Genomic DNA, 16,080 nt, shown 5'->3' on the forward strand with positions numbered 1-16,080 from the left:
CTACAACAACAACAAAAAGAAATCACATAGAGCCTTTTCGTCATCACGTTCATGAGGACCAGGATGACAATTGCACAATGTTGAAGTTTGCATGCTCACAATAACGTTTGAGCAAAAAAATAACATATTTTGAATTTAGCACCTGACATATTTGCCAAACACTATTGACAAAAAGGAACTCCAAAGAGTAAGAAATTTGTCAACATTTTGAAACAATTTTTCTTCCAACAAACAAAAGTTTGTAAGTGATATTGTTTGATTAGTTTTTTTGTTTGGGGATATTGTTTTTTTCTTTCATTTGAATAAAGGAATTGAATTTTGTTCCAACGGACCGAATACATGCATTTTTCCAAGTTACTTCATTTGTCCGAAACCAATTTATTTCATATCAATTTTGAAAGTATTTTAAACTATTTCCTGAACCTGCCCTACAGCAGAAAAGGGAGCTGAGGTTCCTCTCGAAGCAAAAGAGGATTCTGAAATTCCTCACAAGGCTAAACCTATTATTAGAGGTGATTGCAAATGCATTTGAGCAAAATAATGCATTTTATTAGCCAAAACCAGTCTTATGACATACTCACATTATTGTGGTTACACTATATTTTTCACAACTTCTGGGATAAACATCCACATCAATTTCACGATATACAGTGCTGAATTACGTTGCACTTAACATTTTTACTTCATGAAAGTAAGTTTTCTTCAACTTATGATCCTTTTGGCACAAAAAGTGAATAAAAGGAATTCCTTGTTTGTTGATATTATGTTGATCATGCAAAATATTTCAAAATCTCAAAATTGTAATGATCATGGCATTCTTTCTCTATTCCATTTTTTTGTATGGAGACAGTGCTTGTTGTGGTTGAAACTGCCTTAATTTTAGAAGATGACCTTTTTCGGAAAACATTTAAGAGCAGGTTTTTCGGTTTGATGTTGTAAATTTTATAATTGATGAAAAAAATAGAAACATTTCTCCATTGAGGCAAAGTTAAAATGAAAGCATCGATGTGATGCATTGATCAGATACTTTTAAAAGTGATAATCTCATGCCAGGAATCAGACATTCATTTTCTGAAATAATTAGGTCCCACTTTCTGAGAGATATTTATCTTCCTTTTATTTAACCCTGAAGGCAAAGAAGTGAATTTGATTCCTCAAAAGCAAATTAAAGAACTTATCAAAGGTTTGATCAACAACATTTTTGCAGTGAAGTTGACAGTTGTCATTCATCTGCAAAATTACAGAAATAATGTCTTGTTTTCCTTTCCAATGAATATACGATGAGACTAATTAGATGATACAATTTATGAATGCGTTGCCAAAAAAACATCTTCATTTTCCCCCCTTTAATGCCAAAGTTACTCTGGGATTAATCCAAAGTTTTATATAAAATCATTATTAAAATACTTTTTGCTATTTCGCAGTGCCTGAAGAAGTCGAAGTTCCTAGGAAAACAAAAGTTGCTTCAAGAGGTACTTGAAATGCATTTTCTTTTGAAAAAAAAAAAAAGCATTTGTACATTATTTTGATGAAACAAAAACATCCTCTGAACAGAATTTTTTTCGTGCCCGATTATCTTTTCAAATTTTACAAATTTTGGTGCATGTGTAAGTAATTGACCTTGGAAATTGAATGCTGACATCAAAATCAGGCATGTTACAAATACAGTTTGAAAAAATAATCATAGTTTTATGAACGCAGTGTTTCCCAAAGAGTGCGGGTATTATCAAGTTAACAATGCTTTGATTTATCACCACCATTTTGATAATTAAACTTTGTAAAAACTAATTATTTCCAAATTATTGTTGAACACAGCTCTCTGATAATGCATATCTTACATTGGATATTTTATTTGATCTCATATTGTAAAATGTAAAAATAACTACTTTTGCAATAATCTTAAGAACTGACAACACAGAAATACATCACATAGAGCCATCCTGTTATCACGTTCAAGAAGACCCGGATGACAATAGATTGCACAATGCTGATATTTACATGCTCGCAAAAACATTTGAGCAAAAAAAAAAAATACATATTTTTAATATATCATTTGAAATATTTACCGAACATTTTTATGAAAAGGTAATCCCAAAGAGTGAACGCTTTGTAAACATTTTGACAACTTTTGGTCGAACAAACGATAGTTTGAAACGAATATTTTAAAATTATTTTGTGAGGGGTGACAGGCTGGAGATATTTGTCACTTTCAATTGATGAAATGAATTGATTATTTTCCAAGCAGACCTCATACATGCATTTTCCAAGGCACTTCCTTTGTCTGCAACCAATTTATTTCATATCAATTTTGAAGGGATTTTAAACTAGTTGCTCAACCTGCCCCACAGCAGAAGAGGAAGCTGAGGTTCCTCTCAAGGCAAAAGAGGTTTCTGAGGTTCCTCACAAGAAAAAACCTATTATTAGAGGTGATTGTAAATGCATTTGAGCAAAATAATGCATTTTATGAGCCAAAAACAGGCTTATGACATACTCACATTATTGTAATTATACTCTATTTTTCACAACTGGAATAGACGTCCACATCGATTTCACGATACACTGAATTACCTTGTACTTCAGATTTTTATTTCATTAAAGTAACTTTTCTTGAGGTTATTATCCTTTTGACACATTTTGCTGAATAAAAGCAATACCCTCTTTGTTGATGATGTATTGACAACTCAAAATATTTTAATATATCAAAATTGTTATGATCACTGTGTTCCTTGTCTATTCATTGATTGGTACAGAGATAACATTTGTATTGGTTGAAACCTCCTTGATTTTAGAAGATTAGCATAATTGGAAAACATTTAAGAGCAGATTTCTTGAGTTGATTTTATAATTTTTTGATTGATTCACAAAATTGGAACACTTATTTATTGAGGCAAAAGTGAAATGAAAGTATTGATGTGATGCATTGATCAAATACTTATAAAAGTGATAAACTCACGTCAGTGATCAAACACATCCATTATCTGAAATAAATAGGTTCCATTATTTGATAGCTGTTTATCTTCCTTATATTTAACCCTGAAGGCAAATAAGTGAATTTGATTCCTCAAAAGCAAGTTAAAGAACTTATCAAAGGTTTGATCAATAACATTTTTTTCAGTGAAGTTGACGGTTGTCATTCATCTGCAAAATTACAGAAATAATGTCTTGTTTTCCTTTCCAATGAATATACTATGAGACTAATTAGAGGTTACAATTTATGACTGCCTTGCCAAAAAAACATCTTCATTTTCCCCCCGTTAATGCCGAAGTTACTCTGGGATTAATCCAAAGTTTTATGTAAAATCATTATTAAAATACTTTTTGCGAATTTGCAGTGCCTGAAGAAGTCGAAGTTCCTAGGAAACCAAAAGTTATTTCAAGAGGTACTTGAAATGCATTTTCTTTAAAAAAAAAAAGAAGCATTTGTACATTATTTTGATGAAACAAAAACATCTCTGAACATAATTTTTTTCGTGCCCGATCATCTTTTCAAATTTTACAAATTTTGGTGCATGTGTAAGTAATTGACCTTGGAAATTGATTGCTGACATCACAATCAGGCACGTTCAAATACAGTTTGAAAAAATAATCATATTAGTTCCATTGACACAACGTATCATAAAGTGCAGGTATCAAGTTAACAATGCTCAAACTTATCACCACCATTTTGATATTTAAACTTTGTAAAGCAAATAATTTCCAAATTTGATTTTATCACAGCTCTCTGATAATGCATATCTTATGTTGGATATTTTATTTGGCCTCATATTGCAAAAGGTAAAAATAACTACTTTTGCAATAATCTTAAGAACTGACAACACAGAAATACATCACATAGAGCCATCCTGTTATCACGTTCAAGAAGACCAGGATGACAATTGATTGCACAATGCTGATATTTACATGCTCGCAAAAACATTTGAGCAAAAAAAAAAATACATATTTTTAATATATCATTTGAAATATTTGCCGAACATTTTTATGAAAAGGGAATCCCAAAGAGTGAACGCTTTGTAAACATTTTGACAACTTTTGGTCCAACAAATGATAGTTTGAAAGGAATATTTTAAAATTATTTTGTGAGGGGTGGCAGGGTGGAGATATTTGTCTCTTTCAATTGATTAAATGAATTGATTATTTTCCAAACAGACCTCATACATGCATTTTCCAAGGCACTTCCTTTGTCTGCAACCAATTTATTTCATGGATTTTAAACTAGTTGCTTAACCTGCCCCACAGCAGAAGAGGAAGCTGAGGTTCCTCTCAAGGCAAAAGAGGTTTCTGAGGCTCCTCACAAGAAAAAACCTATTATTAGAGGTGATTTTAAATGCATTTGAGCAAAATAATGCATTTTATTAGCCAAAAACAGGCTTATGACAGACTCACATTATTGTAATTACACTCTATTTTTCACAACTGGAATAGATGTCCACATCGATTTCACGATACACTGAATTATCTTGTACTTCACATTTTTATTTCATTAAAGTAAATTTTCTTGTGGTTATTATCCTTTTGACACATTTTGCTGAATAAAAGCAATACCCTCTTTGTTGATGATGTATTGACAACTCAAAATATTTTAAGATATCAAAATTATTATGATCACTGTGTTCCTTGTCTATTCATTGATTGGTACAGAGATAACATTTGTATTCGTTGAAACCTCCTTGATTCTAGAAGATTAGCATCATTGGAAAACATTTAAGAGCAGATTTCTTGAGTTGATTTTATAATTTTTTGATTGATTCACAAAATTGGAACACTTATTTATTGAGGCAAAAGTGAAATGAAAGTATTGATGTGATGCATTGATCAAATAATTACAAAAGTGATAAACTCACGTCAGTGATCAAACACATCCATTGTCTGAAATAAATAGGTTCCATTATTTGATAGCTGTTTATCTTCCTTATATTTAACCCTGAAGGCAAAGAAGTCAATTTGATTCCTCAAAAGCAAGTTAAAGATTTAATCAAAGGTTTGGTCAATTGCATTTTTTGCAGTGAAGTTGACAGTTGTCAATCACCTGTAAAATTACAGAAACAATGCCTTCTTCTCTTTTCTGATGAATTATCTTTTTGAGGATGCAGCTTCTAAAAGCATTACCAACAGAAAATCTTCATTTTGTCCCTTTCAATGCATTAATGTCCATGGGAATAATCCAAAGTTTTTCAGAAAATCATTATTAAAATACTTTTTGCTACTTCGCAGTGCCTGAAGAAGAAGTCGAAGTTCTAAGGAAACCAAAACCTCTTCCAAGAGGTACTTGAAGTGCATTTTCTTTGAAAAAAAAAGCATTTGTACAGTGTGTTGATGAAACGCAAACATATTTTCCCAGAATTTTTTATCGTGCTTTTAGCTTTTATTAGCTTTTCAAATTGTGCAAATGTTGGAGCACATGCACCTCAGTGAGCTTGGAAATTGAATGCTGACATCATAATCAGGCATGTTAAAATACAGTTTGAAAAAATAATCATATTAGTTTCATTTACACAACGTATCACAAAGTGCAGGTATCACGTTAACAATGCTCAAACTTATCACCACCATTTTGATATTTAAACTTTGTAAAGCAAATAATTTCCAAATTGTTTTTATCACAGCTCTCTGATAATGCATATCTTATGTTGGATATTTTATTTGGCCTCATATTGCAAAAGGTAAAAATAACTACTTTTGCAAAACTTTTAAAAACGAACTACAACACAACAAAAAGAAATCACATCGAGCCTTCTCGTTATCACGTTCATGAGGACCAGGATGACAATTGCACAATGTTGAAGTTTGCATGCTCACAATAACTTTTGAGCAAAAAAATAACATATTTTGAATTTAGCACCTGAATTATTTGCCAAACACTATTGACAAAAAGGAACTCCAAAGAGTAAGAAATTTGTCAACATTTTGATACAATTTTTCTTCCAACAAACAATAGTTTGTAAGTGATATTGTTTGATTAGTTTTTTTGTTTGGGGATATTGTTTTTTTCTTTCATTTGAATAAAGGAATTGAATTTTGTTCCAACGGACCTAATACATGCATTTTTCCAAGTTACTTCATTTGTCCGAAACCAATTTATTTCATATCAATTTTGAAAGTATTTTAAACTATTTCCTGAACCTGCCATACAGCAGAAAAGGGAGCTGAGGTTCCTCTCAAAGCAAAAGAGGCATCTGAAATTCCTCGCAAGGCTAAACCTATTATTAGAGGTGAATGCAAATGCATTTGAGCAAAATAATGCATTTTATTAGCCAAAACCAGTCTTATGACATACTCACATCATTGTGGTTACACTATATTTTTCACAACTCCTGGGATAAACATCCACATCAATTTCACGATATACAGTGCTGAATTACGTTGCACTTAACATTTTTACTTCATGAAAGTAAGTTTTCTTCAAGTTATGATCCTTTTGGCACAAAAAGTGAATAAAAGGAATTCCTTGTTTGTTGATATTATGTTCATCATGCAAAAATATTTCAAAATCTCAAAATTGTAATGATCATTGCATTCTTTCTGTATTCCATTTTCTTGTATGGAGACAGTGCTTGTTGTGGTTGAAACTGCCTTAATTTTAGAAGATGACCTTTATCGGAAAACATTTAAGAGCAGGTTTCTCGGTTTGATGTTGTAAATTTTATAATTGATGAAAAAAATTGAAACATTTCTCCATTGAGGCAAAGCTAAAATGAAAGCATCGATGTGATGCATTGATCAAATACTTTTAAAAGTGATGATCTCATGCCATGAATCAGACATTCATTTTCTGAAATAATTAGGTTCCACTTTCTGAGAGATATTTATCTTCCTTTTATTTAACCATGAAGGCAAAGAAGTGAATTTGATTCCTCAAAAGCAAATTAAAGAACTTATCAAAGTTTTGATCAACAACATTTTTGCAGTGAAGTTGACAGTTGTCATTCATCTGCAAAATTACAGAAATAATGTCTTGTTTTCCTTTCCAATGAATATACTATGAGACTAATTAGATGATACAATTTATGAATGCTTTGCCAAAAAAACATCTTCATTTTCCCCCCTTTAATGCCAAAGTTACTCTGGGATTAATCCAAAGTTTTATATAAAATCATTATTAAAATACTTTTTGCTATTTCGCAGTGCCTGAAGAAGTCGAAATTCCCAGGAAACCAAAAGTTGTTTCAAGAGGTACTTGAAATGCATTTTATTTTGAAAAAAAAAAATGCATTTGTACATTATTTTGATGAAACAAAAACATCTCTGAACAGAATTTTTTTCGTGCCCGATTATCTTTTCAAATTTTACAAATTTTGGTGCATGTGTAAGTAATTGACCTTGGAAATTGAATGCTGACATCAAAATCAGGCATGTTACAAATACAGTTTGAAAAAATAATCATAGTTTTATGAACGCAGTGTTTCCCAGAGAGTGCGGGTATTATCAAGTTAACAATGCTTTGATTTATCACCACCATTTTGATAATTAAACTTTGTAAAAACTAATTATTTCCAAATTATTGTTGAACACAGCTCTCTGATAATGCGTATCTTACATTGGATATTTTATTTGATCTCATATTGTAAAATGTAAAAATAACTACTTTTGCAATAATCTTAAGAACTGACAACACAGAAATACATCACATAGAGCCATCCTGTTATCACGTTCAAGAAGACCCGGATGACAATAGATTGCACAATGCTGATATTTACATGCTCGCAAAAACATTTGAGCAAAAAAAAAAAATACATATTTTTAATATATCATTTGAAATATTTGCCGAACATTTTTATGAAAAGGTAATCCCAAAGAGTGAACGCTTTGTAAACATTTTGACAACTTTTGGTCGAACAAACGATAGTTTGAAAGGAATATTTTAAAATTATTTTGTGAGGGGTGACAGGCTGGAGATATTTGTCACTTTCAATTGATGAAATGAATTGATTATTTTCCAAGCAGACCTCATACATGCATTTTCCAAGGCACTTCCTTTGTCTGCAACCAATTTATTTCATATCAATTTTGAAGGGATTTTAAACTAGTTGCTCAACCTGCCCCACAGCAGAAGAGGAAGCTGAGGTTCCTCTCAAGGCAAAAGAGGTTTCTGAGGTTCCTCACAAGAAAAAACCTATTATTAGAGGTGATTGTAAATGCATTTGAGCAAAATAATGCATTTTATGAGCCAAAAACAGGCTTATGACATACTCACATTATTGTAATTATACTCTATTTTTCACAACTGGAATAGACGTCCACATCGATTTCACGATACACTGAATTACCTTGTACTTCAGATTTTTATTTCATTAAAGTAACTTTTCTTGAGGTTATTATCCTTTTGACACATTTTGCTGAATAAAAGCAATACCCTCTTTGTTGATGATGTATTGACAACTCAAAATATTTTAATATATCAAAATTGTTATGATCACTGTGTTCCTTGTCTATTCATTGATTGGTACAGAGATAACATTTGTATTGGTTGAAACCTCCTTGATTTTAGAAGATTAGCATAATTGGAAAACATTTAAGAGCAGATTTCTTGAGTTGATTTTATAATTTTTTGATTGATTCACAAAATTGGAACACTTATTTATTGAGGCAAAAGTGAAATGAAAGTATTGATGTGATGCATTGATCAAATACTTATAAAAGTGATAAACTCACGTCAGTGATCAAACACATCCATTATCTGAAATAAATATGTTCCATTATTTGATAGCTGTTTATCTTCCTTATATTTAACCCTGAAGGCAAATAAGTGAATTTGATTCCTCAAAAGCAAGTTAAAGAACTTATCAAAGGTTTGATCAATAACATTTTTTTCAGTGAAGTTGACGGTTGTCATTCATCTGCAAAATTACAGAAATAATGTCTTGTTTTCCTTTCCAATGAATATACTATGAGACTAATTAGAGGTTACAATTTATGACTGCCTTGCCAAAAAAACATCTTCATTTTCCCCCCGTTAATGCCGAAGTTACTCTGGGATTAATCCAAAGTTTTATGTAAAATCATTATTAAAATACTTTTTGCGAATTCGCAGTGCCTGAAGAAGTCGAAGTTCCTAGGAAACCAAAAGTTGTTTCAAGAGGTACTTGAAATGCATTTTCTTTAAAAAAAAAAAGAAGCATTTGTACATTATTTTGATGAAACAAAAACATCTCTGAACATAATTTTTTTCGTGCCCGATCATCTTTTAAAATTTTACAAATTTTGGTGCATGTGTAAGTAATTGACCTTGGAAATTGATTGCTGACATCACAATCAGGCACATTCAAATACAGTTTGAAAAAATAATCATATTAGTTCCATTGACACAACGTATCACAAAGTGCAGGTATCAAGTTAACAATGCTCAAACTTATCACCACCATTTTGATATTTAAACTTTGTAAAGCAAATAATTTCCAAATTTGATTTTATCACAGCTCTCTGATAATGCATATCTTATGTTGGATATTTTATTTGGCCTCATATTGCAAAAGGTAAAAATAACTACTTTTGCAATAATCTTAAGAACTGACAACACAGAAATACATCACATAGAGCCATCCTGTTATCACGTTCAAGAAGACCAGGATGACAATTGATTGCACAATGCTGATATTTACATGCTCGCAAAAACATTTGAGCAAAAAAAAAAATACATATTTTTAATATATCATTTGAAATATTTGCCGAACATTTTTATGAAAAGGGAATCCCAAAGAGTGAACGCTTTGTAAACATTTTGACAACTTTTGGTCCAACAAATGATAGTTTGAAAGGAATATTTTAAAATTATTTTGTGAGGGGTGGCAGGGTGGAGATATTTGTCTCTTTCAATTGATTAAATGAATTGATTATTTTCCAAACAGACCTCATACATGCATTTTCCAAGGCACTTCCTTTGTCTGCAACCAATTTATTTCATGGATTTTAAACTAGTTGCTTAACCTGCCCCACAGCAGAAGAGGAAGCTGAGGTTCCTCTCAAGGCAAAAGAGGTTTCTGAGGCTCCTCACAAGAAAAAACCTATTATTAGAGGTGATTTTAAATGCATTTGAGCAAAATAATGCATTTTATTAGCCAAAAACAGGCTTATGACAGACTCACATTATTGTAATTACACTCTATTTTTCACAACTGGAATAGATGTCCACATCGATTTCACGATACACTGAATTATCTTGTACTTCACATTTTTATTTCATTAAAGTAAATTTTCTTGTGGTTATTATCCTTTTGACACATTTTGCTGAATAAAAGCAATACCCTCTTTGTTGATGATGTATTGACAACTCAAAATATTTTAAGATATCAAAATTATTATGATCACTGTGTTCCTTGTCTATTCATTGATTGGTACAGAGATAACATTTGTATTCGTTGAAACCTCCTTGATTCTAGAAGATTAGCATCATTGGAAAACATTTAAGAGCAGATTTCTTGAGTTGATTTTATAATTTTTTGATTGATTCACAAAATTGGAACACTTATTTATTGAGGCAAAAGTGAAATGAAAGTATTGATGTGATGCATTGATCAAATAATTACAAAAGTGATAAACTCACGTCAGTGATCAAACACATCCATTGTCTGAAATAAATAGGTTCCATTATTTGATAGCTGTTTATCTTCCTTATATTTAACCCTGAAGGCAAAGAAGTCAATTTGATTCCTCAAAAGCAAGTTAAAGATTTAATCAAAGGTTTGGTCAATTGCATTTTTTGCAGTGAAGTTGACAGTTGTCAATCACCTGTAAAATTACAGAAACAATGCCTTCTTCTCTTTTCTGATGAATTATCTTTTTGAGGATGCAGCTTCTAAAAGCATTACCAACAGAAAATCTTCATTTTGTCCCTTTCAATGCATTAATGTCCATGGGAATAATCCAAAGTTTTTCAGAAAATCATTATTAAAATACTTTTTGCTACTTCGCAGTGCCTGAAGAAGAAGTCGAAGTTCTAAGGAAACCAAAACCTCTTCCAAGAGGTACTTGAAGTGCATTTTCTTTGAAAAAAAAAGCATTTGTACAGTGTGTTGATGAAACGCAAACATATTTTCCCAGAATTTTTTATCGTGCTTTTAGCTTTTATTAGCTTTTCAAATTGTGCAAATGTTGGAGCACATGCACCTCAGTGAGCTTGGAAATTGAATGCTGACATCATAATCAGGCATGTTAAAATACAGTTTGAAAAAATAATCATATTAGTTTCATTTACACAACGTATCACAAAGTGCAGGTATCACGTTAACAATGCTCAAACTTATCACCACCATTTTGATATTTAAACTTTGTAAAGCAAATAATTTCCAAATTGTTTTTATCACAGCTCTCTGATAATGCATATCTTATGTTGGATATTTTATTTGGCCTCATATTGCAAAAGGTAAAAATAACTACTTTTGCAAAACTTTTAAAAACGAACTACAACACAACAAAAAGAAATCACATCGAGCCTTCTCGTTATCACGTTCATGAGGACCAGGATGACAATTGCACAATGTTGAAGTTTGCATGCTCACAATAACTTTTGAGCAAAAAAATAACATATTTTGAATTTAGCACCTGAATTATTTGCCAAACACTATTGACAAAAAGGAACTCCAAAGAGTAAGAAATTTGTCAACATTTTGATACAATTTTTCTTCCAACAAACAATAGTTTGTAAGTGATATTGTTTGATTAGTTTTTTTGTTTGGGGATATTGTTTTTTTCTTTCATTTGAATAAAGGAATTGAATTTTGTTCCAACGGACCTAATACATGCATTTTTCCAAGTTACTTCATTTGTCCGAAACCAATTTATTTCATATCAATTTTGAAAGTATTTTAAACTATTTCCTGAACCTGCCATACAGCAGAAAAGGGAGCTGAGGTTCCTCTCAAAGCAAAAGAGGCATCTGAAATTCCTCGCAAGGCTAAACCTATTATTAGAGGTGAATGCAAATGCATTTGAGCAAAATAATGCATTTTATTAGCCAAAACCAGTCTTATGACATACTCACATCATTGTGGTTACACTATATTTTTCACAACTCCTGGGATAAACATCCACATCAATTTCACGATATACAGTGCTGAATTACGTTGCACTTAACATTTTTACTTCATGAAAGTAAGTTTTCTTCAAGTTATGATCCTTTTGGCACAAAAAGTGAATAAAAGGAATTCCTTGTTTGTTGATATTATGTTCATCATGCAAAAATATTTCAAAATCTCAAAATTGTAATGATCATTGCATTCTTTCTGTATTCCATTTTCTTGTATGGAGACAGTGCTTGTTGTGGTTGAAACTGCCTTAATTTTAGAAGATGACCTTTATCGGAAAACATTTAAGAGCAGGTTTCTCGGTTTGATGTTGTAAATTTTATAATTGATGAAAAAAATTGAAACATTTCTCCATTGAGGCAAAGCTAAAATGAAAGCATCGATGTGATGCATTGATCAAATACTTTTAAAAGTGATGATCTCATGCCATGAATCAGACATTCATTTTCTGAAATAATTAGGTTCCACTTTCTGAGAGATATTTATCTTCCTTTTATTTAACCATGAAGGCAAAGAAGTGAATTTGATTCCTCAAAAGCAAATTAAAGAACTTATCAAAGTTTTGATCAACAACATTTTTGCAGTGAAGTTGACAGTTGTCATTCATCTGCAAAATTACAGAAATAATGTCTTGTTTTCCTTTCCAATGAATATACTATGAGACTAATTAGATGATACAATTTATGAATGCTTTGCCAAAAAAACATCTTCATTTTCCCCCCTTTAATGCCAAAGTTACTCTGGGATTAATCCAAAGTTTTATATAAAATCATTATTAAAATACTTTTTGCTATTTCGCAGTGCCTGAAGAAGTCGAAATTCCCAGGAAACCAAAAGTTGTTTCAAGAGGTACTTGAAATGCATTTTATTTTGAAAAAAAAAAATGCATTTGTACATTATTTTGATGAAACAAAAACATCTCTGAACAGAATTTTTTTCGTGCCCGATTATCTTTTCAAATTTTACAAATTTTGGTGCATGTGTAAGTAATTGACCTTGGAAATTGAATGCTGACATCAAAATCAGGCATGTTACAAATACAGTTTGAAAAAATAATCATAGTTTTATGAACGCAGTGTTTCCCAGAGAGTGCGGGTATTATCAAGTTAACAATGCTTTGATTTATCACCACCATTTTGATAATTAAACTTTGTAAAAACTAATTATTTCCAAATTATTGTTGAACACAGCTCTCTGATAATGCGTATCTTACATTGGATATTTTATTTGATCTCATATTGTAAAATGTAAAAATAACTACTTTTGCAATAATCTTAAGAACTGACAACACAGAAATACATCACATAGAGCCATCCTGTTATCACGTTCAAGAAGACCCGGATGACAATAGATTGCACAATGCTGATATTTACATGCTCGCAAAAACATTTGAGCAAAAAAAAAAAATACATATTTTTAATATATCATTTGAAATATTTGCCGAACATTTTTATGAAAAGGTAATCCCAAAGAGTGAACGCTTTGTAAACATTTTGACAACTTTTGGTCGAACAAACGATAGTTTGAAAGGAATATTTTAAAATTATTTTGTGAGGGGTGACAGGCTGGAGATATTTGTCACTTTCAATTGATGAAATGAATTGATTATTTTCCAAGCAGACCTCATACATGCATTTTCCAAGGCACTTCCTTTGTCTGCAACCAATTTATTTCATATCAATTTTGAAGGGATTTTAAACTAGTTGCTCAACCTGCCCCACAGCAGAAGAGGAAGCTGAGGTTCCTCTCAAGGCAAAAGAGGTTTCTGAGGTTCCTCACAAGAAAAAACCTATTATTAGAGGTGATTGTAAATGCATTTGAGCAAAATAATGCATTTTATGAGCCAAAAACAGGCTTATGACATACTCACATTATTGTAATTATACTCTATTTTTCACAACTGGAATAGACGTCCACATCGATTTCACGATACACTGAATTACCTTGTACTTCAGATTTTTATTTCATTAAAGTAACTTTTCTTGAGGTTATTATCCTTTTGACACATTTTGCTGAATAAAAGCAATACCCTCTTTGTTGATGATGTATTGACAACTCAAAATATTTTAATATATCAAAATTGTTATGATCACTGTGTTCCTTGTCTATTCATTGATTGGTACAGAGATAACATTTGTATTGGTTGAAACCTCCTTGATTTTAGAAGATTAGCATAATTGGAAAACATTTAAGAGCAGATTTCTTGAGTTGATTTTATAATTTTTTGATTGATTCACAAAATTGGAACACTTATTTATTGAGGCAAAAGTGAAATGAAAGTATTGATGTGATGCATTGATCAAATACTTATAAAAGTGATAAACTCACGTCAGTGATCAAACACATCCATTATCTGAAATAAATATGTTCCATTATTTGATAGCTGTTTATCTTCCTTATATTTAACCCTGAAGGCAAATAAGTGAATTTGATTCCTCAAAAGCAAGTTAAAGAACTTATCAAAGGTTTGATCAATAACATTTTTTTCAGTGAAGTTGACGGTTGTCATTCATCTGCAAAATTACAGAAATAATGTCTTGTTTTCCTTTCCAATGAATATACTATGAGACTAATTAGAGGTTACAATTTATGACTGCCTTGCCAAAAAAACATCTTCATTTTCCCCCCGTTAATGCCGAAGTTACTCTGGGATTAATCCAAAGTTTTATGTAAAATCATTATTAAAATACTTTTTGCGAATTCGCAGTGCCTGAAGAAGTCGAAGTTCCTAGGAAACCAAAAGTTGTTTCAAGAGGTACTTGAAATGCATTTTCTTTAAAAAAAAAAAGAAGCATTTGTACATTATTTTGATGAAACAAAAACATCTCTGAACATAATTTTTTTCGTGCCCGATCATCTTTTAAAATTTTACAAATTTTGGTGCATGTGTAAGTAATTGACCTTGGAAATTGATTGCTGACATCACAATCAGGCACATTCAAATACAGTTTGAAAAAATAATCATATTAGTTCCATTGACACAACGTATCACAAAGTGCAGGTATCAAGTTAACAATGCTCAAACTTATCACCACCATTTTGATATTTAAACTTTGTAAAGCAAATAATTTCCAAATTTGATTTTATCACAGCTCTCTGATAATGCATATCTTATGTTGGATATTTTATTTGGCCTCATATTGCAAAAGGTAAAAATAACTACTTTTGCAATAATCTTAAGAACTGACAACACAGAAATACATCACATAGAGCCATCCTGTTATCACGTTCAAGAAGACCAGGATGACAATTGATTGCACAATGCTGATATTTACATGCTCGCAAAAACATTTGAGCAAAAAAAAAAAATACATATTTTTAATATATCATTTGAAATATTTGCCGAACATTTTTATGAAAAGGGAATCCCAAAGAGTGAACGCTTTGTAAACATTTTGACAACTTTTGGTCCAACAAATGATAGTTTGAAAGGAATATTTTAAAATTATTTTGTGAGGGGTGGCAGGGTGGAGATATTTGTCTCTTTCAATTGATTAAATGAATTGATTATTTTCCAAACAGACCTCATACATGCATTTTCCAAGGCACTTCCTTTGTCTGCAACCAATTTATTTCATGGATTTTAAACTAGTTGCTTAACCTGCCCCACAGCAGAAGAGGAAGCTGAGGTTCCTCTCAAGGCAAAAGAGGTTTCTGAGGCTCCTCACAAGAAAAAACCTATTATTAGAGGTGATTTTAAATGCATTTGAGCAAAATAATGCATTTTATTAGCCAAAAACAGGCTTATGACAGACTCACATTATTGTAATTACACTCTATTTTTCACAACTGGAATAGACGTCCACATCGATTTCACGATACACTGAATTATCTTGTACTTCACATTTTTATTTCATTAAAGTAAATTTTCTTGTGGTTATTATCCTTTTGACACATTTTGCTGAATAAAAGCAATACCCTCTTTGTTGATGATGTATTGACAACTCAAAATATTTTAAGATATCAAAATTATTATGATCACTGTGTTCATTGTCTATTCATTGATTGGTACAGAGATAACATTTGTATTCGTTGAAACCTCCTTGATTCTAGAAGATTAGCA

The 16,080-nt window shown here is 31.2% G+C and overlaps 1 protein-coding gene across 1 annotated transcript in view; it reads left to right on the forward strand.

Annotated features, from left to right (window-relative positions):
- TTN (titin) overlaps positions 1-16,080 on the forward strand; it is a 501,281-nt gene that overhangs the window by 176,635 nt on the left and 308,566 nt on the right. Inside the window, exons 145-155 of the mRNA XM_078776713.1 lie at positions 438-512; positions 1,425-1,472; positions 2,349-2,426; positions 2,581-2,597; positions 3,069-3,126; positions 3,333-3,380; positions 5,212-5,262; positions 7,123-7,170; positions 9,029-9,076; positions 10,908-10,958; positions 14,725-14,772. Coding sequence (XP_078632839.1) covers positions 438-512; positions 1,425-1,472; positions 2,349-2,426; positions 2,581-2,597; positions 3,069-3,126; positions 3,333-3,380; positions 5,212-5,262; positions 7,123-7,170; positions 9,029-9,076; positions 10,908-10,958; positions 14,725-14,772 — 570 coding nt within the window. The remainder of the gene's footprint in view (positions 1-437; positions 513-1,424; positions 1,473-2,348; positions 2,427-2,580; positions 2,598-3,068; positions 3,127-3,332; positions 3,381-5,211; positions 5,263-7,122; positions 7,171-9,028; positions 9,077-10,907; positions 10,959-14,724; positions 14,773-16,080) is intronic.

Source organism: Myxine glutinosa, chromosome 1 (assembly GCF_964187855.1).
Source record: "Myxine glutinosa chromosome 1, kmMyxGlut1.1, whole genome shotgun sequence".
Lineage (NCBI taxonomy): Eukaryota > Metazoa > Chordata > Myxini > Myxiniformes > Myxinidae > Myxine > Myxine glutinosa.